Genomic DNA, 21,806 nt, shown 5'->3' with positions numbered 1-21,806 from the left:
CTCGTTAGTCAAATGAGGACATATTCTGAAACACACACTTAAAATTCAAAAGACAGACATAGTTCCTTACCAGTTATGCCAAACCAACACTTAATAGGTGGATAAGTTGGGACAATATCGGTGATGTTGGTGGTGGAATTGCGTGGGCCTACAAAGTTTATTATGATATCAGAGCAAACTATTCTTTCAACAAGTCCTAGACTGGATTTAATGGGCTCGAATTTGTCTTCTTAAGTTAAACTTTCGAAAAGTTGCGCTAACTCCAACTTAAGGATATTGAATGACTGGCTCTTCAGAAAAGTTACTTTGGATCTAGTCCTTGAATAATGACGGGCTCACAAAAAGTTGCGTTAACTTTGGTATAATGACTTGACTAAGTTTAAGTGAAATGACATGTGTCAATTGATTAGGTGTGATGAACATACACCTTAGTTTATGGTGGTGAGCAAAAATATTCCATTAGACTTTAGGGTTGTGCTATCCATATACCTAGTTTTACCTCTCATACACCCGTCTCAATTTTCAGTTGTTGAATCAAATAATTAAAGAAAATTAATGTACAAAAATTAATAAAAATATGTTAGAGATAAAATAGGGTGTGATAATAGCACAACCCTTTAAAAATCGTCTCGGAGTTCTTAACGTTAGAAGGGTCAAAAAGCAACTGAAACTGAAAGAGGTTAGTGCTCTATCTGTATGTATCACTGCCATCAACAGCTTTTGACCTCTTGGGTTTTATGTCACGTTGCTATTAGTATTCTCTACTGTGACCGATATGGAGAAATTTTTTACTGTTACAGTTACATTGTTACAAAATTTTACTAATCAACGCATTATAATAAAAGTGAATAGCAATGTTGATATCTATGTGGTTGTGTGACGATTCTCATAAATGTGCGGCTTTTTATCAATATTTTTCGTAAAGGGTGGTGCTATCCACAATCTTTTTTATCTCCTACATACTCTTTGTTAATTGCATCCTTTAATTTTCTTCAATCAATTCAATTCAACTGTCAAAAACTAAAAAAAATATGTAAAAAATAAAAAAGTTGCCTGGATAGCACCGCCCTTTGCAACATACACCAAAAGCAAACAAATGCCAACTGAATAGAGACAGATACCACACCAAATGACAGAAAAAGGCTCGTCCCCAATTCAAACCAAGCCAACAATTGATTGGGTTCCATTGGGCTCAGATTTTTACCCAATTGGGCACCCAAAACATGTCACATGGTCCAAAATATTGGTTCCCAACGAGAAATTTTTCAGTGTGATTAGTACATGGGGTGATACATCATGTGTCACTATACAAATGATGGGATATGTGTGCTAAAAAGTTAATAACTTAAAAAATAGAATTTCCCACCACTCCTATTAAAACACATGGTATACCACTTGTGTTCCATTCACAACTAAAAATTTCTCGTTCCCAATCAGTGCAAAAACTGTCACTAATTCTCAATTTGCATGACTGATTTGGTTTATTGAATATTTTATTCGTGTGGAATAATATAATATATGTTTTCTTTTCTGTGGTCTTCATCTGGAATATATGTTTTCCACAAAACAAGGATATTATCATATAATAATATCTAGTATGGTTAAAGACGATTATGTCTTATTAATATGGTCCATTGGCAAAATGTCTTCCAACTGTTGGGGTCCCACTAAGGAGGCAATCTCCATTATTATTGGATTTATATTTACTCCGAATTTCTGCGTTCGAGCTCTGCTGACAAAGAAATATGGATCATTCCATTTCAATTACACTTGAACGATCATGATTTTTCGGTCTACGGGCTTCAGACATAGAGATTCGAAGTTAATCTCATTCCTTTAGTATTGATTGACTAGTATCAGACCTACTTAAAATTAGGGTGGTGCGAATCACAACCCTTTTTTACTTTTCACACATTTCTTATTTTTTATTGTTGGATCAAATAATGGAAAATAATCAAATAACATAAATTAATAATATTTGTGTGGAAGGTAAAAAGAAGCTTCTGAATATTAACACCCTAAGACTATTGGACCACCTTGCCATATGTTATCTCAAATTTGGAGTAGAATTTGAAATTTCGAATTTATTTATTTTATTATATGTTGTATATAATTATGTATGTATCTCTTTCATCATGTAACTAGTTTGAATATAATTTACTTTCATAAAAGTAGAACAAATTGCTCATGAAAAACAGAGAGTTCATATGGCGAATGCTTTCTGCCCAAGACCATATTATCATAAAAATGTTCTTTGTTTTATGAAATAAACATGCAACTAAGTATTAAATGAGGGGATTGTTACTAGTGAAGGATCAAGGAAATATTATTAGGAGTCAGTTAGAATAGTGCACACGTCAACTTTTTTAGACGAAATAGTATGCAAATTGGTATTTCATCGAGCTTTGATAGGCCTAAGGTCATATTGCACAATTGTCGACAGATGCCAACAACTTCCGAACGAGCATGTTGACTGATATCAATAGCTTTTGAGCGAGCATGCCAAGTGAGTTTATCAACAGATGCTCATAGCAATGCACACAAAGACATGAGGCTCATGACCACCCTGCCTAATGCTCATTGAAGCAATTCATTGAACAAATGGAGTCCAGCTTTTAAGGGCATCTCAAATTTTCAAATGACAGCACCCAACTTTTTTGTGAAGGATTTTTGAGTTTTAGGAGTCAGTTGACCCACCTTTCCACAGGATAGATCCGCTACTATTTCTTACAATGCACCGATATATAAAATGCATTGTTGTTTGAACGAGTAGATTGAGACGATTAACATTCAGATTCCAGATATGAAAAATGGGTATTGATGCATTATAAAATCATGGCCAAAGGATAGTATAGAATTTGATTTATTACTGAAAGGCATCTGCGGAATATCTTCAGCTTAAACGAGACAGGTCTCATCATCCCATCACAACAAGAAGAGAGAGATTTAAAGCCAGTGAGACCCACCCCCACCATATTCCTAAAAACGACATAAACATTCACATTTTATCTGCCATTGGCTTCATTCACTGCCATTTTCCATGCTCTGCTGGTCATCTCTTCGATTATGTATTAGTCGTTAGTTAGTCATTTTCCACATATAATTCTAGTGTTTGTCTTCTTACCTTTGTTCGTTATTTTTAACAAAGCGATATTCTAAATTATGTATTATTAATAGAGTTCTAAACCATGAAGCAAAAGGGACATACGTATAAGGTGAACAAAGCTAGTTAGAAGAATGTTAGCAACCTTTTCATTTGCATGATATTCTCTTAATCGTCTATTTTCTACGTCGTTAAATCTTCCATGCAAAAAATTCAAAATTATTTAATCATCTAACATTTATCAAATGAATAAACGAATTATGTTTCTCATTTAAACATTAAGAAATTTAACATCAAGCAATAATGCAGGATAAAAATGAGTGTCAAAAGGATAGAAATAAGATCCTCTCTGAATCTCTTCCATCCGGATCCTTCATATCCTTCAATATTGTCCGTTAAACCAAAAATCGAACGGGAAAAAAAACTTGCGCCTTCGAAATGAGAAAAGGTTGTGATGACAGCATGCCTTGAATCCTCCGTCTTGATATTCGTGACGATGGTGTTGATGATAGGATGGTTGAGAGGGGCGCAGATGTCGGAAGAGATGACAGCGTCGTTGCGATCGTAGTCTTGATTGATGAAGCATAACCGTGGAGGAGAATTAAAGAAGAAGAAGCATAACCGCAGAGAAGAAAGAAGAAGAGGCAGAACCACCCCAAAGAAAGAAGAAGAAGAAATGTGTTGTGGGAGGATTCGGTCGGAAGAGATCCGGAAAGAATCCTATTCCAAAAAGATAAACAAGAAGATTCGAGTGAAATGTTGCTAATATCCATACTGAATACTGAGCTAACCCCCACATTTGAGGAAAAAAAAAAAAATTGTTATTAGGTTTGACCATGACCATTTAGCATGTGATGTTGTTTTCATCAGGAGAGCTGAAGATCCCTAGCTAACATGACGTGCTGGCACTTCATCATATACGAGACCTTAAAAGGAACAACCTTTTTGTTTTCTGGAACTTAAAATAAAGAAATCAACAAGCAACCAAATAATATACATAAATTTTGTTTGGTTGCATGTGTTTAGTGTTTGAGCTATTATTGAACGGACATGTTATTGTGGTGCTAATCATATATTGTTATTCGAGAAAGTTACGCACGTGATTGATTTGAGATGATATTACATTGATATTATCGATGTAAGTAAGTTTTTTTCTCTCGAGTCTCAACTTTGAGCCACAAGGGTAAGAAAACTTCAATTTTCGCTGCCCTTATTCGCTTTTTATCTGTTCACCAACAATAAGGGTGACCCCAAGCCAACAAGATTCACTGTTTCGCGAAGATCAATGGAAGGAAGAAACATTTACTGTACGCAGTTTTACCCTTACTTTGCAAAGAGATTGTTTTCACGACTTGAACGCATGACCTTTTAGTCACAAATAAGCAACTTTTTCATTGGGCGAGTACTCACCCTCATCTGTTCACCAAGTGTATGAAAAATTTATACTGGCATTTTGTGCAAAAGGACCTGGTTAATGGAATAGTGAATGAAAAAGTAGAATCCCTGCTTGGCTCTTATGGGTGGGACAAAAGGGTGTTGAGTATGAAGTTACACTATCTTGGTAACAATTTTACAATTCCGTTTATGGAGATGGGCAAATGCCACTGCTTGGCTCATACTTTTTCTTTTCTCCAAGATATATGATTTATATATCTTGCGAGTTTGATTATCAAGAAACTTACATCCAACTAAGACGCTAACATGACATCGAGTGATTAATTTATGATACCGTCACTTTTATATCTCAATTCCGGGTCAATTATTCTCGTGGCATCGATATTTTCTCCGGATATCTGTGTCTAGAATTAAAGAATTCGGAAATCTGAGCCCTTGAAGAGAGAGAAAGAGAGATCCACACTCTTAATTTGTGTGAGATGAACTAATGAAATTGACTAATGAGAAACTACATGATTTAAAATGAGAGATCCGAATCTTCGGATCCATCGGCTCCATACACAATCAAGAGAGGATGTCAATTCCTTTCCATTGCATTAGGAGACGCTTTCACAATTTTTGAAGTATTTGTGGATTTGGCAATAAAGGAAAAAGGTAAATGCTATTATTCTACTCAACTGTTTTTTCAATTTCTTTCCTTAATTTCTCTTCAAGTTTCTGAAAGTCCTCGTAAACTCATGACCAAGAACAGAAGGGGTACATCCTTACAAAGTTATAATTTGTCTTCAAAGCAGAACTGGTGGACAATGAAACTATACTGAAATTTTGCAAAAAAGCTCGGACGCAATGGATAATTATTTGTTCTCTACCTAACTCATCACATGTTACACAATAAATAAAATAATCTGATAGAGGAACAGAGACAAATCATCAGTTGCATGTAAAAATCGCCCTAGCTATTCGTTTCGATTCCTAAACAAAGCCCTTTTTTTTTACTTATATTCCCTATTAGGTAGAAAGCTAACTAGAATCCTAAGCATTCTTTGTCAACCTGTGTGTGCTTTGATTTTAATTAGTTCTTATTTTTAGGCATGTTTTGGTTTTTAATATCAACTTTAATCATTCATTCATTCTTTTTTTGGGTTGGAATGGCTTCATGGTGAAAATTGAAACGACAAGCAACTTTATCCACATGGGTGCATGGGGTGGTGAGGTGGCTTTGTGGTCAGTGGTACCAAATTCACCACATTTGGCATCCTACACTTCTCCTTCTGTCAATTTCCCATGGCCCTACAAAATGATGCATTCCCATGTCCCATGGTCCCTCCCTATGACTCTGACCCGAGATAAATTTGTCCACAACAAATATGTCACAATAACGTCATACCAACTTAATAACTCAAGGATATATGTTTTAATTATTTTAATAGGTCGCGTTCTGAACTTGTGATTTAATAACATGTGTTTTAACTTTCTTACGTTGCATTGTAGTGTATCATTAGCATGATGCACTACTGTGCATCCCAAGTGCCTAGATAAGTATTTCGTGTGATTGGTTTGAAAACCCGTCAAACCATCCTACATTAGGGAGGAAAGAAGTCACATCATTTATTCAAAATCATACAACGGAATCCTTGTTGCATAAAAACTCACCGACTCATTTTCATTCTACGAAGAAACTTTGCGTAGGACTGCCCAACTATACTAACTAAAAGTGAGACCTATATTACATGTTGCAAACCATACTATACGAATGACATGATCGAGATGTTCATGTACACGTCTCTCGCCACCCTATCACTCAGTGGCGGAGCTAGGATTTCTTGTGAGGAGGGGCCTCACACAAGTACAGAAGAAGAAAAAATGAATAGTGATTATAAAATTACAAATGCAAAACATCATAATATATATCCAAATAATTAAATAGTCAAAATTAACATATCCATAGATAATATAAATTTCATATTTTGAAACCATTGCGCATGATGTCATCTATACTATTGAAAGAATTATTAAACTCAATAGAGAGAATTACTAAAAATTTGCAAACCCTAAAACTCAAAGTAAGAGGTAGGATATAATAGAACCAAATGTTTTATAGAGGATAATAGAGTTTTTCAAACCTTATTGTTCTTTATTCAATAAATTTGGAATTTGAAATGGTTAAATATATGAAATTCAAGAAGAATAGGGAAATAGCTCTGACAGTGCATAAGTGAAAAACAATTTTTGTTAATTAAAAGTGAATGATGAGTTTAATTTGAATGTTATTGATTTGTGATAAATGACGATTCAAAATATTATACTTAATTTTGGGATGAAATTTGTTAGATTAAAAATAGACAATGATTGGATTTGTTTCATGTGTTGAGAAGGGTTGCAAAGTAAGGTGTAATTATTTTTACAAGTGAGGGTAGGCCTAGGACTACTCTAGTCCTAATATGCCTCCGCCAGTGTCACCCCCAAACCTAAGTAAATTGATCGTGCATGTGGTTTAATATCCTAGTGGATAGGATGTTAGGTTTACACCTCTACATCTCAAATTCAAAATTTTTCTAATTTTAAATTATTGTAATAGTTTCGAACTCTTCTATCCAAAAAAAATCCAAGGAAACTGTAAAACAGTAAAATCTCTCTCCCTCCCTTTCTCTCTCTTCTCCATTCTTTCCTTTTTTTCTGGTCTCACGCTATCCCTAATTCTTGATGCTCCAGCTCTCTCAACTGCGCACACGCAGAGACATACATACATACATTTTAGAGTAGCTCATACAGTATATTGCCATAACGAAAGGAACAAGTTCTCTTCTCTCTCTCTCTCTCTCTCTCTCTCCCTTTTTCTTTCGCCATAAAGAATAAAGTCTAATCTTCCGGAGAAAAGGAAAAAAGAAGGAATGTCGATCCGAACTCACTTCCCTCGCTAACAATTCAGAAAAACCCAAATCAAAATTTACCTTCTTTTTCCCATTACAGAGAGAGAGAGGAGAGAGAGTGTGTGTAAGTGGCCTGTTTAGAGAGAGAGAGAGAGTGATATGGGTGGGGTGACGTCGTCCATGGCGGCCAAGTTCGCCTTTTTCCCACCGAACCCACCTTCGTACAAGCTCATCACAGACGAGCACACCGGGCTCTTGCTTCTCAGTCCCTTCCCTCACCGTGAAAACGTGGAGGTTCTGAAACTCCCGACTCGCCGCGGCACTGAGGTAGTGGCCATCTACATTCGCCACCCTTTGGCCACTTCCACTCTGCTCTACTCCCACGGCAACGCTGCCGATCTGGGCCAGATGTACGAGCTCTTCATCGAATTGAGCATCCACCTGCGCGTCAATCTCATGGGGTACTCTGTTTCTCTCTCCTCCTCTCTCTCTCCAAAGTTTCCCACTTTTTGCTACTCTCACTTTTGGAATCTTGGGTTTTTCCAGATTTTGAGCTTATGTTCTTTGTTCTCAATTACTTGCTAGTGTTGGCATCTGGGTTTTTCTAAATTTAGAGCCTTTGTTAGTTTTTGTTGCTGGATTACTATCCCTGGCATCTGGGGTTTTATTAGTCCACTGATCAGCTGCAACTTTTTTGGTATTTTTGAACGTTTTCTTGTATTAATTTATTGGATTTTACTAGAAAGTGGATATTTAGTAGATATTGGTAGTTCTATTGGATTTCTAGTATAATCCTTCAAGTTTTGATTCAAGTTATAGAAGAAATGCGATGTGGGAGTTGTGCTGTGATATACCTTCTTTTAATTTGAGGAAATCCAAATCAGTTATGATGTCGATGTTCGGTCCTTTGATCTACCTTTCCTGCCATCTATTGAGTGAATTCTCCAGCCCCTTTGCCTGCTTAGACAGTCTAGTTTGAGATGATATAGTAGCGATTGGTCATTCAATGTCCACCAGGATTGCAGTTTTGGTGTAGCTTTGTATAATCGTCATACTATATGATGCTTTTGCATTGCCACTGCGTAAGTTTCATCTGGTGCCATAGGGTCACAGGGTTAACTTAGTTGTTTGGTTCATGTTTGCGATAAAATTGTGTTATCCTCGTTGTTTAGAAATAATTTATCGGTTATCTGTTATCCTTCATTGTAATCAATAATATTCTCAACGTTACTTATCTGTAATGTTTTGCAGGTACGACTATTCGGGCTATGGGCAATCAACTGGAAAGGTCTGTTGGATATTTGAACAGTTTGCGTATTAACTAGTTGTTTGAGCACAGTGCATCATGTAAGTCCCATATTTTCTGTGTTCCAGGCAAGTGAGCAGAATACATATGCAGATATTGAAGCTGCATACAAGTGTCTTGAAGAAAGCTATGGTACCAAGCAGGAAGATATCATTCTCTATGGCCAATCTGTTGGAAGTGGCCCCACGTTGGATCTTGCTGCTCGGCTGCCTCAGTTAAGAGCTGTTGTCCTGCATAGTCCCATACTATCTGGTTTAAGGGTCATGTATCCTGTAAAGCGTACATACTGGTTCGACATTTATAAGGTAAGACAACTCTCTTCAGTTTGTGTATCAAATCTTATGCTTGCTGGCCGAGTTTATGACCTTGGTCTAATTGTATGCTTTATTGTGTTAATGGCGCACAGAATATCGACAAAATTCCACTGGTCCATTGTCCTGTTCTCATCATTCACGTAAGTATGCTACGCTAGATTTTTCTACTTTATAATTGCATCTATGATTACAAGAACCAAACCAGACTCCTTTTGATGCACGATCTGCATACGCATTTGACCGGTTCTTGTCTTGTGTGACCTCTTTTATCGGGCAAAATGTGCATATCAAATAAACTTGTCAGCAGTTTTATTAATGCATTAGAGAACATAAACCCTGCAGTTCTTAACATTTTATTTCTGAGACTTAAATTTTCTTAGCTAAAGAATGGAATTTTAAGAAAGAGAGTATTGCTGCTGATGAATAAGGGTTTTGTTTGATCATCATCTGGCATGCCATGTCGAAAGATTATATATATGATGACTATATGAGATGCCAAATCGGCCTACTCTTCACATTTTTTAGCCGTTGCATCGTCTTGTAGGGGACTGCGGATGAAGTAGTCGATTGCTCTCATGGGAAACAACTCTGGGAACTGTGTAAAGAGAAGTATGAACCACTATGGCTTAAAGGAGGGAACCACTGTGATTTAGAGCTCTATCCTGAGTATATCAGGCATCTCAAGAAGTTCATATCAACCGTTGAGAAGTCTCCTTCCCAGAGATACAGTTCTAGGAGAAGCACGGACCAGTTCGAGCAGCCTCGGAAGAGTACTGATGTTTACGAAGTTTCAAGGAAGAGCACAGATCGAAGGGAGAAACCGAGGAAGAGCACTGATAGGCCTGAAAAACTGAAAAATCAGTTCATCAGTGCTGATAAACTAGAAAAATTAAGAGTATCTTTCGACCATATGGAAAGGTCTCGGAGAAGCGTGGACTGCCATGAGAAGTCCAGAAAAAGTATCGACCACCAAATGGACAGAGCGCGGAAGAGTGTGGATCGGTTGGATAGACTACGAACTGGGTAACTGTTGGAATAAAACCATACGCAAAATTCAAGGCCGGGGTTTGATGTTGTGGGAAAATTATTTGGGTCGTTTGTTTTTTTTTCTTTCTAATTTATGGTATTCTTGCTGTGTAATTTGGGTTTGTGGCAGTTTTATAACTTCTATTTCAAGAAATGAGAAAGGGTTTGGTGTTAAATAACGAAACCGCGATACTCGTTCTCAAATTATGACACCAGAAATGTTGAGAATGAGTCCCACATTGATTGGAAGAGGGACCTTGCATGGGCTTATAAGAGATTGAGCTACTTCACATATTGCCAGTTGGTTTTACGGTGGATCCTCAACTTTCTTCAAGAAATGGTTCGTTCTAACTCTTTATTCTATTACTTGTGTATTCTCTAAAGAAGTTTACAACTTGGTGTTGATTACACGTTGTGCATCAAACATGGGTACAATTTGAAAGAACAAAAAAGATGTAACAGAAACCGAAGAGAAACGTTGGACATCATTTGCTGTCAAGGAAAATAGCTTCTGAGCAGGTTACGTACTTTGTCCCTGCAACCGTATATTGTTGCAAAGTGCTGGCTTCTGTGTGAACCAACATTCCAAAGTTTCGCCTCGTCTTCGCTATTGTGTGAAAGACATCGCTTAAGTAAACTACCGCCTATCCATGATAAGCGGGCAGTGGGAAGAGCCGGCTAGATTTTAGGCGTGCGCTCACTGTGTTCAACTATGGCTGATGGAGGAAGAGTGCCAATGCAGATCTCATGAACTGTTGCAAAAAGTGGGAAGAAATCTAGCCACCCGCGGTGGCTTAGAACCTCGTAAACCTCTTTTGCTGTTGAGACACCCTTCAGAAAAGGAACGAGAACATTTATGAATAGATAGTTTCGGGCTGCATCCTTACAGAACTCATTTTCCATTTTAATTGATCAGGCTGCATATTAATGCAATATAAAAATCCGAGTAATAGCAAAGTTCAGTTGCTATAAAGCCTATTGTTTTAAATGCATACCTGTAATTTTTGACCCTGCAGCATTTCTGCTTCAAGCTCATCGAACGATCTGCAGACAACAAACATAATGGCAATAGTAAGAAACTACCCCAGTTTTTTACAAGGTTGTATGCACCAAATTGCGGAGATTTACCTTTTCCCTCCACTCCTTGCAAAAGCTTCCGCAACTTTCCTGTTTCTTCCTCCCACTGCCAAACACACAGAGGTAAGAAAGAAAGAAAAAACAAAAAAAATGAAAATAAGAGATCGTCATGCTTCCATACGGCATGTCGTGATGAGATCAGCAACACCGCAGCTTTCAAAGAAGGTGGTGTCCTTGACAGATGAAAATAACATCTTGGAAAATGCCTTCATCTCTCTTAGACCGATTCTCATAATTGCAGCCTGGTCATTCAAAATAAGCAGTCAAAATGACATAGAAAAAGCAGATGAGATGTGGGTTCAACTTTTACCAAAATTTTTGAGCTTACCTTTGTGTTATTTCCCATCTCCAACCCATCCACAAAACCTGCTGCTATGGCCACAACATTTTTCAGGGTTCCACATAGTTCTACCCCTTCCACATCTTGGATCTATAAATTTCAAACACGGAAAGGTGTCAATGGAGCATTCCAATATAAATTTGATGTCAATCGCTAAATCAAATTATACACAGGGATAAGTATTTAGCGTAGCTAACGTACTACCAAATTTTTACTAAATGTGTGGGAAACTAAAGTAGTTCCTGTCCGTGCCAAACATTCATGATAGTAAAAGACTAAAAGTACACTATTATGACATTCATTGTAACAATGTATTCGATGTACTCACAGGTGTGACTATGAAGTAGGAAGTACTAAAGAGCTCAACCCATTTCTGTGCAATCTCTTTGTTCTCTCTGTATCCAACCGTGGCTTCGCTAAATTTCTCCACAGCAATCTACACAAACAGATTCTAGTTTCAGCCACACCAGACGTGATATGATCTGGGAAACGAAAGTTGTGGAGTGACGAGTCAAGCTAAATTACCTCATTAGCTATGTTTGCTCCCATCAGAACACAACAATTAATACCCAACTGCTGTGAGATGAGTGTCGAGATCATGCACGGGCCTTCCATCTTGACCTCCATTCCTTTGATGAGGGAAATTGCCTCCACATCCGCTTTTACCTTCCCAACAAGCCTCCCGCATATACCCTCCATAAATTGATGTGGAGTAACAAATACCAACATGTTCGCACCGTTCACTGCAAAACTCCCCCAACTATAAAAAATTTGCTCCAAGCACCCAACAAATTGCACAAATTCAAAACATAGTAACTTTAAAAAGTTGACCAAATATTTTGCTGAGAAATTAAGTACCTGCATTCTCAAGGTCTGGGTCTGCAACAACATTTTTCCCCAGCTTAATGCCGGGCAGGTATTTCACATTTTCCTATCGAAAAACATGATACAAACGTTTACAACAGGATAAATTCATGCACATATAAGAAGAGTGCATTAAAGATCGTTGCTTTTTTACATTGTTGCGGTTGATGGCATCTGTGAGCTTCTCACCACTTGGTAATGTTTCCTCAAACACCCACATTCTCACTTCATCTGAATTCCAATGCAGAAAAAAAAAATACTCAAATTGCAAATGGGTTTTCATTAAAAACTTAAATTACAATTGGGTTTCCAGATTTTTCATTCATTAAACACCGAACAGAATAAAATCCCAGAATCAAACAAGAAAATTCAATTAATTTGGCATTATTTAGGAACAAAACGAACAATATGTTCACTTTCTCAGCAACCAAACATAAAATTAGAGAATAATATAAGGGACATAAACAAAAATTCTGACCGTTGGCTGGCACACATAAAGATTCTGTCTTTGCATGCAGAAAGAAAATGGAAATGCAGAAAACAAACAGGAAACAAATAATACCGTGGAAGGAAGAGAGCCCGAGGGTGTTGGAGGCAATGAGTTTGGCGGCAACACTACCCCAGTTGCCACTGCCGACGACGGTGACTCTGGTTTTGTGAGGAGCTTCAGGGCCAGTAGTGTAATCTTCCTCCTGTTGGAGTTCTGGAGCCATGGATGAAGAGGAGAGAGAGAGGAAAGGAGAGAGAAAGAGAGGAGGGCAAAAGGGCAACGCGTAGATGATAGAGGAAAAGGTATAGGAGGAGCGAGAGAGAAGGAGAGGAGACAGAGAATATAAGAGGGAAGACACCCGTCGGGGCGGATATGCCATACACGTTTCGTCACAAACGATGCCTAAATTGTATTGAACTCCAAGACAAATATGGCGATCTCCTCTATGATCTAATAAATTAAAATTACTACCATATACTACACCTTTTATGTTTTTCATCTCTCTCCTGTCCAATCAAAACATCTTACAAAAAAAAGAGTTTTAATAAAACACTTCCGGTACCGTTCATTTTTAACGAAAAATCACTTTTTTACCTTTAACTGTCATTATTCACTATACCTTTAAAAATGACTTTTCGTTAAAAGAGAAGTTTTTTTAGACTTTTCGTTAGTTTTCCTTACAAAATATATGTTGTCCTGCGTAGTCCCATACTATCTGGTTTAAGAGTCATGTATCCTGTAAAGCGTACATACTGGTAAGAATAAGGGTTTTGTTTGATCATCATCTGGCACGCTATGTCGAAAGATTATATATATGATGACTATATGAGATACCAACTCGGCCTACTCCTCACATTTTTTAGCCATTGCATCATCTTGTAGGGGACTGCGGATGAAGTACTAGTCGATTGCTCCCATGGCAAGCAACTCTGGGAACTGTGTAAAGAGAAGTATGAACCACTATGGCTTAAAGGAGGGAACCACTGTGATTTAGAGCTCTATCCTGAGTATATCAGGCGTCTCAAGAAGTTCATATCAACCGTTGAGAAGTCTCCTTCCCAGAGATACAGTTCTAGGAGAAGCACGGACCAGTTCGAGCAGCCTCGGAAGAGTACTGATGTTTACGAAGTTTCAAGGAAGAGCACAGATCGAAGGGAGAAACCGAGGAAGAGCACTGATAGGCCTGAAAAACTGAAAAATCAGTTCATCAGTGCTGATAAACTAGAAAAATTAAGAGTATCTTTCGACCATATGGAAAGGTCTCGGAGAAGCGTGGACTGCCATGAGAAGTCTAGAAAAAGTATCGACCACCAAATGGACAGAGCGCAGAAGAGTGTGGATCGGTTGGATAGACTACGAACTGAGTAACTGTTGGAATAAAACCATACGCAAAATTCAAAGCCGGGGTTTGGTGTTGTGGGAAGATTATTTGGGTCGTTTGTTTTTTTTTTTCCTTCTAATTTATGGTATTCTTGCTGTGTAATTTGGGTTTGTGGCAGTTGTATAACTTCTATTTCAAGAAATGAGAAAGGGTTTGGTGTTAAATAACGAAACCGCGATGGTCTACTTTCTGAACCAGTTCGAGAAACAAAATCAATTGCAATCGAGACTTCGATCTCTCGTTCTCAAACTGTGACACCGGAAGTGGTTCGTTCTAGCTCTTTATTCTATTACGTGTGTATTCTCTAAAGAAGTTTACAACTCGGTGATGATCACACAATAACTGTTCTAAAAATCCCCGCCTAGGCGCTAGGCGGCTGGTCACCGTCCCGATTAATGCCTAGACCGCCTAGGCATCTGCCTAGCCCGCCTAAACCGCCTAGGCATCTGCCTAGCCCGCCTAGACCGCCTAGGCACCCACCTAGACCACCCAAACCCGCCTAGATACCTGCCTAGGTTGCAACTCACTTAGATAAAAAATAGATAACTTTCCTTTTGCATTTTATTGTTTCCAATAAATTGTAAGAAACTTATTGAACACTTAAATAAACACACATTATATGTTTGCTCCCTATGTTTTCATTATGTTTCAATACTTCATAATATATATATGTCATTCTATTTTCTAGTTTATGACAAAATTATGTATATTTTAAGTATAAACAGACACTTATTTACACGAAATAAAATAGATTTACTTAAATCCGCCTAGTCCGCCTAGGCGCTAGGCCCCATCCCGCCGCCCGACTAGCGCCTAACGCCTTTTAGAACCTCACATCACACATTGTGCATCAAACATGGGTACAATTCGAAAGAACGAAAAAGATGTAACAGAAACTAAAGAGAAACGTTGGACTTCATTTGCTGTCAAGGAAAATAGCTTCTGAGCAGGTTACGTACTTTGCCCTGCAACCGTATTCCAAAGTTTCGCCTCGTCTTCGCTATTGTGTGAAAGACATCACTTAAGTAAACTACCCCCTACCCATGATAAGCGGGCCGTGGGAAGAGCCGGCTAGATTTTAGGCGTGCGCTCACTATGTTCAACTATGGCTGATGGAGGAAGAGTGCCAATGCAGATCTCATGAACTGTTGCAAAAAGTGGGAAGAAATCTAGCCACCCGCGGTGGCTTAAAACCTCGTAAACCTCTTTTGCTGTTGAGACACCCTTCAGAAAAGGAAAGAGAACATTTATGAATAGATGGTTTCAGGCTGCATCTTTACGGAACTCATTTTCCATTTTAATTGGTCAGGCTGCATATTAACGCAATATAAAAATCCGAGTAATAGCAAAGTTCAGTTACTATAATTTTAAATGCAAACCTGTAATTTTTGACCCTGCAGCATTTCTGCTTCAAGCTCATCAAACGATCTGCAGACAACAAACATAAGGGCAATATTAAGAAACTACCCCAGTTTTTTACAAGGTTGTATGCACCAAATTGCGGAGATTTACCTTTTCCCTCCACTCCTTGCAAAAGCTTCCGCAACTTTCCTGTTTCTTCCTCCCACTGCCAAACACACAGAGGTAAGAAAGAAAGAAAAAACAAAAAAAATGAAAATAAGAGATCGTCATGCTTCCATACGGCATGTCGTGATGAGATCAGCAACACCGCAGCTTTCAAAGAAGGTGGTGTCCTTGACAGATGAAAATAACATCTTGGAAAATGCCTTCATCTCTCTTAGACCGATTCTCATAATTGCAGCCTGGTCATTCAAAATAAGCAGTCAAAATGACATAGAAAAAGCAGATGATATGTGGGTTCAACTTTTACCAAAATTTTTGAGCTTACCTTTGTGTTATTTCCCATCTCCAACCCATCCACAAAACCTGCTGCTATGGCCACAACATTTTTCAGGGTTCCACATAGTTCTACCCCTTCCACATCTTGGATCTATAAATTTCAAACACGGAAAGGTGTCAATGGAGCATTCCTTCAATATATATTTGATGTCAATCGCTAAATCAAATTATATCCAGGGATAATTAAGTATTTAGTGTATCTAACGTACTACCAAATTTTTACTAAATTGTGTGGGACATTAAAGTAGTTCCCGTCCGTGCCAAACATTCATGATAGTAAAAGTACACTAGTATGACATTCATTGTAACAATGTATTCGATGTACTCACAGGTGTGACCATGAAGTAGGAAGTATTAAAGAGCTGAACCCATTTCTGTGCAATCTCTTTGTTCTCTCTGTATCCAACTGTGGCTTCACTAAATTTCTCCACAGCAATCTACACAAACAGTCTCTAGTTTCAGCCACACCAGATGTGATATGATCTGGGAAACGAAAGTTGTAGAGTGACGGGTCAAGCTAAATTGCCTCATTAGCTATGTTTGCTCCCATCAGAACACAACAATTAATACCCAACTGCTGTGAGATGAGTGTCGAGATCATGCACGGGCCTTCTATCTTGACCTCCATTTCTTTGATGAGGGAAATTGCCGCCACATCCGCTTTTACCTTCCCAACAAGCCTCCTGCATATACCCTCCATAAATTGATGTGGAGTAACAAACACCAACATGTTCGCAACGTTCACTGCAAAACTCCCCCAATTATAAAAAATTTGCTCTAAGCACCCAACAAATTGCACAAATTCAAAACATAGTAACTTTAAAAAGTTCAGCAAAGATTTTGCTGAGAAATTAAGTACCTGCATTCTCAAGGTCTGGATCTGCAACAACATTTTTCCCCAGCTTAATGCCGGGCAGGTATTTCACATTTTCCTATCGAAAAACAGGATACAAACGTTCACAACAGGATAAATTCATGCACATATAAGAAGAATGCATTAAAGATCATTGCTTTTTTACATTGCTGCGGTTGATGGCATCTGTGAGCTTCTCACCACTTGGTAATGTTTCCTCAAACACCCACATTCTCACTTCATCTGAATTCCAGTGCAGAAAAAAAAACTCAAATTGCAAATGGATTTTCATTAAAAACTCAAATTACAATTGGGTTTTCAGAATTTTAATTCATTAAACACCCAACACAACAAAATCCCAGAATCAAACAAGAAAATTCAATTAATTTGAATTATTTAGGAACAAAACATAAAATTGTCTCAGCAACCAAACATAAAATTAGAAAATAATATAATGGACATAAACAAAAATTCTGACCGTTGGCAATTGGCATACATAAAGATTCTGTCTTTGCATGCAGAAAGAAAATGGAAATGCAGAAAACAAACCGGAAAGAAATAATACCGTGGAAAGAAGAGAGCTTGAGGGTGTTGGAGGCAATGAGTTTGGCGGCAACACTACCCCAGTTGCCACTGCCGACGACGGTGACTCTGGTTTTATGAGCAGCTTCAGGGCCAGTAGTGTAATCTTCCTCCTGTTGGAGTTCTGGAGCCATGGATGAAGAGGAGAGAGAGAGGAAAGGAGAGAGAAAGAGAGGAGGGCAAAAGGGCAACGCGTGGATGATAGAGGAATAGGTATAGGAGGAGCGAGAGAGAAGGAGAGGAGACAGACGATGCCTAAATTGTATTGAACTCCCAGTCAAATATGGCGATCTCCTCTATGATCTAACAAATTAAAATATCTACCATATAATATATCTTTTATGTTTTTCATCTCTCTCCTGTCCAATCAAAACATCTTATAAAATTGTAAAAATATATATTGGTTGTGCTGGGATGAATCCAAGATGTTGGTGCATGGTTCTTGATGTTTTGGTCATGTGATTCTTACCGATAAATTCTGTAATTTTCTCAATTTAATTTAAGAGTTGATTTTCACAATTTTTATAGAGTTTTATTACAAAAAATTTCTGAATTTAACTCACCGTATCAATATGGTTATAAATTCAAAATCAAACGATGTAGTTCTTCAAAATGAGTGTCGCAAATCCTGTAATCATTATGTCATAATTTTTTGTCAAAAATTCTGTTTTGTACAGAAATCTCAAAAGTTTAATTAAATATTTTCATGTAAATTAAAAATATTTAAATAAAAGATTTTTTTTTTTAATTTTTAATAAAGCTCCCCATAGGTTCCCAAGAACTTGGATATAAGACTCATGTCTAGTTCTCATTGGAAAGGAATCCGCGAAATATCTGAAAATTCCAATCCTATTTCTTAATTCTACATTATCCAATTGAAATAAAATTTGGTTTGTTTATATTTAAATAAAGGGTAAATTACACTTTCATACCTCAGGTTTTGGGTCTATTTCAATTCTTTACAACATCTTCAAAACCATTTCACTTTCATACCTTAAGTACTATTTTATTTCAAAATAATACCTCAGTTACAATTTTCATCCATTGATCCGTTAAGTGTTGATGTGGCTGCCACAAATATGTCACGTGTCTACCAAATGTTTGCCACGTGGCAAACAAATAAATTTTTTTTTTTCAAACCTGATTATTTTTTTTTTGAGAAAATTCAAGTTTTAACAAAGGTCCGAGTTAATCAGAGATGCCGAAGCTGGATCCAACGCTGTCAGTGGCGGAAGATGATTGAGTTGCTGAGTCTGTTGTTGTTGACATCGATCGTGTGAAATCCCATTCCCAGAATTTCAATATTCTTTACGTATCTTGTAGTTTAGATTCGTATTTCGCGATTACGTTATCTTTATTAGTTAATTTTAATTCCGTTTATTTTAGGAATATTAATGGATTGGTTATCGAGTTTGAAGTTTCATAATCAATCTTTAGCATTCGTCGACCCTTCGAAGTTACAACTAGTGTTTTCAAATAGATCTCGAAACCACGAACGCATAGGTGAAAGCCGTTTGCGAGTCCAGATTATAACGGTATAATTACGGACATTTGAAGTTGTGATACTATAGATTTTATGAATTATTTATCTCCCACTTTGTGGGTAAGAGGCCAGACCGATATTTGGGTTAAGGGACCAATTAGTTAGAAGAAGGAACGGACCAATCAGATTTTAGAAAAGTTTAGGCAGCAGCCAATCAAAAAAGGAAAGAAAAGAAAAGAGAGATGTTTCCCCTTCCATTTATGTTGACCGTACACCCACGACAACACCTTCGACCCGGTTCTAATTCCGACCATTTCCACCATATTTTCAGGTGATCTTCAACCATCCCACACCTGCCACCTCTTCCATTACGTCCCATCTACCATCTCCACCCAATTTTGAAGGAATTTTAAGTCAAAAAACCGTATAAACTATGTGGGTGCCCGGAGGTTTTTCACGGCGATTCCGCCGTTCCAACGAGTTTCACCACTCACCACCACCCTTAATCAACTTCCCTTGGACCCAGGATCAAGACCCAATCAATTGTAGGGGTGTAGGAACACCAAGGAAGTCGAATCGAAGAATTTGGAGCCTTTCTGGCCAAATTGTACTTGGCCACATGAGGTGAGAGAGTGTGACGCCTTGATTCTCGTGTTAGGGTGCATTAGCGCGGACTCCAGGTGATTGACTTTAATATATGTGATATTGTTATTACCCTGAAAACTCCCATGCTAGTATACTTTGTGTATACAACATGAATTTCTAAAGTTATGTTTTATGCTAAATAATTGTTTTTATAAAGTTTACCATCGATCTATTTTATGAAATGTTATGTGAATTGCTTATTGAAATGTTTATGAAATGTGTTTGAAAATATTATTTTTTTTTTGAAATGTTTGTTAAATTGAGGGTTAATAGGGGACTATGACCCTGCTTGGTTAATCCGAGATAGGGGGTCACTAATGGTCCTGCTTGGTTAATCCGCGATAGGGGACCATATTTCGTTCTTGGTTAATCCGAGATATGTGATCCTTGTATCTTTAGTATGGCCATACACACACTTAGGGCTGATCATGCTTGGTTATGTGATCCTTGTATCTTTAGTATGGCCATACACACACTTAGGGGTGATCATGCTTGGTTAATCCGCCATAGGTGATCATTGCCTAACAAATGCGTAAGAGTCACTCTACTTGGTTAATCCGCGATAAGGGGTCACTACCTACTTGGTTACTGCAAGGATGGTTCTGCTTGGTTAATCCGCCATAAGGGGCCACTTCCTGTTTGGTTACTTATGTAGGCTTCGACCGAACTGTGTCACTCTAACCCTAGTTTTTAGTGTTTTTGTAAACTATCGTTTCGAGAACCTTGAGTTTTGACTTAGAAAAACTGTTGGATGTCTGGGTGACTCATTCGGAGATATCAAAGGTTTGGTATTGATTTCTTATGAATGTTTTATATTCGAGGTTTATAAACTGTGATTGATGGTTGATTTTATTATTGTTATCACATGCATTGTATTATTGTCATTCACACGACCTTCGCAGCTTATCCGGGTTGTTGTTTGCCCAGTGCACCATTCCGATGGTGTAGGCACTGATCTTATAGGTGACAGGTCTGAGTAGCTTCTGAGAGGTACGTGGATGGGGTAGCAGTATAGTTATCAGAGACTTGGAGCGTTAGGTTACCCCTATATCCTTTCTTGTACTTTATCTTTTGGGACTTTCTTTTGAGTACCTCGAACTTGTTCTTAGTCTAGCGAGGGTTGTACTTCTTTTTGGGATGTACATATTGGTAAATATCTTGTGGAGAACTTAGCCACCTTCATATTATTTTGGTTCATCAATTAAAGTATTTCCTGCCGTAACTTATGTCGTATTCAACGAACGTTATTTTCCCTTGTGACGTGTCGACTCTTAATGTATATCGAGATCCAGGTGTGATAGATCACGCTTCCTGATCTCAACTACCTCTTCGTCCACATCATCGTGCTTCGACGTCGACGACTGAAACGTGATGGAGCAGGAAGCAGCGGACGAGATGGGAAATTGCTTAGCGACTGATTGCAGAGGAGTGTCGGTTGGGGTTGAGAACTCGTCGAGGAACTGCTGATGAAGATGGAGAGGATTCGCCAAGGAGCAGATGCGTGAAATCGAAGAAGAGAAGCAAGCGTATTTTTGGTTAGCACCCCCTACTAATAATACCGAGCTTTTGGGTTGTATTAATTGTCCGATGTCAATCATATTAAATTTGATGGATTGTATAATTAAGTGGGTGCTTATTTAGTACGATAGTGTATCAAACAACTACTACCGTATTATTAATCCTATTTGGCACTTAATACGATGTGCCAAACGAGGCCTAAGACATTCATAAGAAAATAGACGAATACGGTACAAAGAAACCCAAAATCCTTAAACAAATTGTCGTATCGTTTTAGGTTTGGTATATTTGGTAGACATGATCTTTGAGAGAAAAACCTAAAAGATAAACTGTACGGATCGTTAAAACACATTAAGAAGTTGGCCCTGCAAAAATTTGTGTGAAAAGTTGTGTAAAAAAATGATGTCATATATCCGTGTTATATATATGTGAGGTGTGATATCCTCATATCTACACATCTTTTTTAATTTCTCACACATTTTTTTAATTTTCAATCTTTGAATTAGATGAATTGAAAAAGATTAAAAGATAAAAAGGGAAGGCGCGGAAATCTGAAAAGTAATGTTAGATTGATGTTCCCAACATGCATTATTATCCATATATCATGTATGTTTATTTTGTTCTTTATGCAGCTTCCTC

At 37.8% G+C, this 21,806-nt stretch overlaps 3 protein-coding genes, 1 long non-coding RNA gene and 1 pseudogene across 4 annotated transcripts; 3 read left to right on the top strand and 2 right to left on the bottom strand.

The window, feature by feature from the left end:
* The first annotated feature begins 7,191 nt into the window (after positions 1 to 7,191).
* Positions 7,192 to 10,198, top strand: LOC126610795 (uncharacterized). The gene is made up of 5 exons (XM_050278925.1): positions 7,192 to 7,829; positions 8,620 to 8,656; positions 8,743 to 8,979; positions 9,081 to 9,128; positions 9,533 to 10,198. The coding sequence occupies exons 1-5, from the start codon at positions 7,528 to 7,530 to the stop codon at positions 10,013 to 10,015; spliced, it is 1,107 nt and encodes a 368-aa protein (XP_050134882.1). The 5' UTR covers positions 7,192 to 7,527; the 3' UTR covers positions 10,016 to 10,198.
* A 157-nt stretch (positions 10,199 to 10,355) lies between these two features.
* LOC126610792 (glycerol-3-phosphate dehydrogenase [NAD(+)]-like) lies at positions 10,356 to 13,250 on the bottom strand. Its single transcript, XM_050278923.1, has 10 exons — positions 12,918 to 13,250; positions 12,510 to 12,586; positions 12,350 to 12,422; positions 12,017 to 12,234; positions 11,820 to 11,927; positions 11,480 to 11,581; positions 11,273 to 11,393; positions 11,143 to 11,197; positions 11,010 to 11,058; positions 10,356 to 10,845 (listed from the first exon to the last, which is right to left on the bottom strand). Exons 1-10 carry the CDS (start codon positions 13,222 to 13,224, stop codon positions 10,693 to 10,695), a joined length of 1,263 nt encoding a protein of 420 aa, XP_050134880.1. The 5' UTR covers positions 13,225 to 13,250; the 3' UTR covers positions 10,356 to 10,692.
* LOC126610401 (uncharacterized) lies at positions 13,244 to 14,213 on the top strand (annotated as a pseudogene).
* A 648-nt stretch (positions 14,214 to 14,861) lies between these two features.
* Positions 14,862 to 17,823, bottom strand: LOC126610794 (glycerol-3-phosphate dehydrogenase [NAD(+)]-like). Its single transcript, XM_050278924.1, has 10 exons — positions 17,505 to 17,823; positions 17,106 to 17,182; positions 16,946 to 17,018; positions 16,613 to 16,830; positions 16,416 to 16,523; positions 16,076 to 16,177; positions 15,869 to 15,989; positions 15,739 to 15,793; positions 15,606 to 15,654; positions 14,862 to 15,450 (listed from the first exon to the last, which is right to left on the bottom strand). Exons 1-10 carry the CDS (start codon positions 17,653 to 17,655, stop codon positions 15,298 to 15,300), a joined length of 1,107 nt encoding a protein of 368 aa, XP_050134881.1. The 5' UTR covers positions 17,656 to 17,823; the 3' UTR covers positions 14,862 to 15,297.
* Positions 17,824 to 19,478: 1,655 nt separating this feature from the next.
* LOC126610796 (uncharacterized) lies at positions 19,479 to 21,233 on the top strand. The gene is made up of 3 exons (XR_007618616.1): positions 19,479 to 19,684; positions 20,577 to 20,687; positions 20,942 to 21,233. It is a non-coding gene; the product is annotated as an uncharacterized LOC126610796 (long non-coding RNA).
* The last annotated feature ends 573 nt before the right edge of the window (positions 21,234 to 21,806 follow it).

The sequence above is a fragment of the Malus sylvestris genome, chromosome 17 (assembly GCF_916048215.2).
Source record: "Malus sylvestris chromosome 17, drMalSylv7.2, whole genome shotgun sequence".
In the NCBI taxonomy this organism is placed as follows: domain Eukaryota; kingdom Viridiplantae; phylum Streptophyta; class Magnoliopsida; order Rosales; family Rosaceae; genus Malus; species Malus sylvestris.
This window is presented reverse-complemented; position numbering and strand designations above follow the sequence as displayed.

Coding starts and splice junctions, on each gene's coding strand:
- LOC126610795 (XM_050278925.1), top strand. CDS start 7,528: ATGGGTGGGGTGACGTCGTCCATGGCGGCCAAGTTCGCCTTTTTCCCA. Junction 8,657..8,742: donor ATGGGCAATCAACTGGAAAG/GTCTGTTGGATA, acceptor TCTGTGTTCCAG/GCAAGTGAGCAGAATACATA. Junction 8,980..9,080: donor ACTGGTTCGACATTTATAAG/GTAAGACAACTC, acceptor AATGGCGCACAG/AATATCGACAAAATTCCACT.
- LOC126610792 (XM_050278923.1), bottom strand. CDS start 13,224: ATGGCATATCCGCCCCGACGGGTGTCTTCCCTCTTATATTCTCTGTCT. Junction 12,235..12,349: donor CCCAGACCTTGAGAATGCAG/GTACTTAATTTC, acceptor GGAGTTTTGCAG/TGAACGGTGCGAACATGTTG. Junction 11,928..12,016: donor GAGCAAACATAGCTAATGAG/GTAATTTAGCTT, acceptor CTGTTTGTGTAG/ATTGCTGTGGAGAAATTTAG.
- LOC126610794 (XM_050278924.1), bottom strand. CDS start 17,655: ATGGCTCCAGAACTCCAACAGGAGGAAGATTACACTACTGGCCCTGAA. Junction 16,831..16,945: donor TCCAGACCTTGAGAATGCAG/GTACTTAATTTC, acceptor GGAGTTTTGCAG/TGAACGTTGCGAACATGTTG. Junction 16,524..16,612: donor GAGCAAACATAGCTAATGAG/GCAATTTAGCTT, acceptor CTGTTTGTGTAG/ATTGCTGTGGAGAAATTTAG.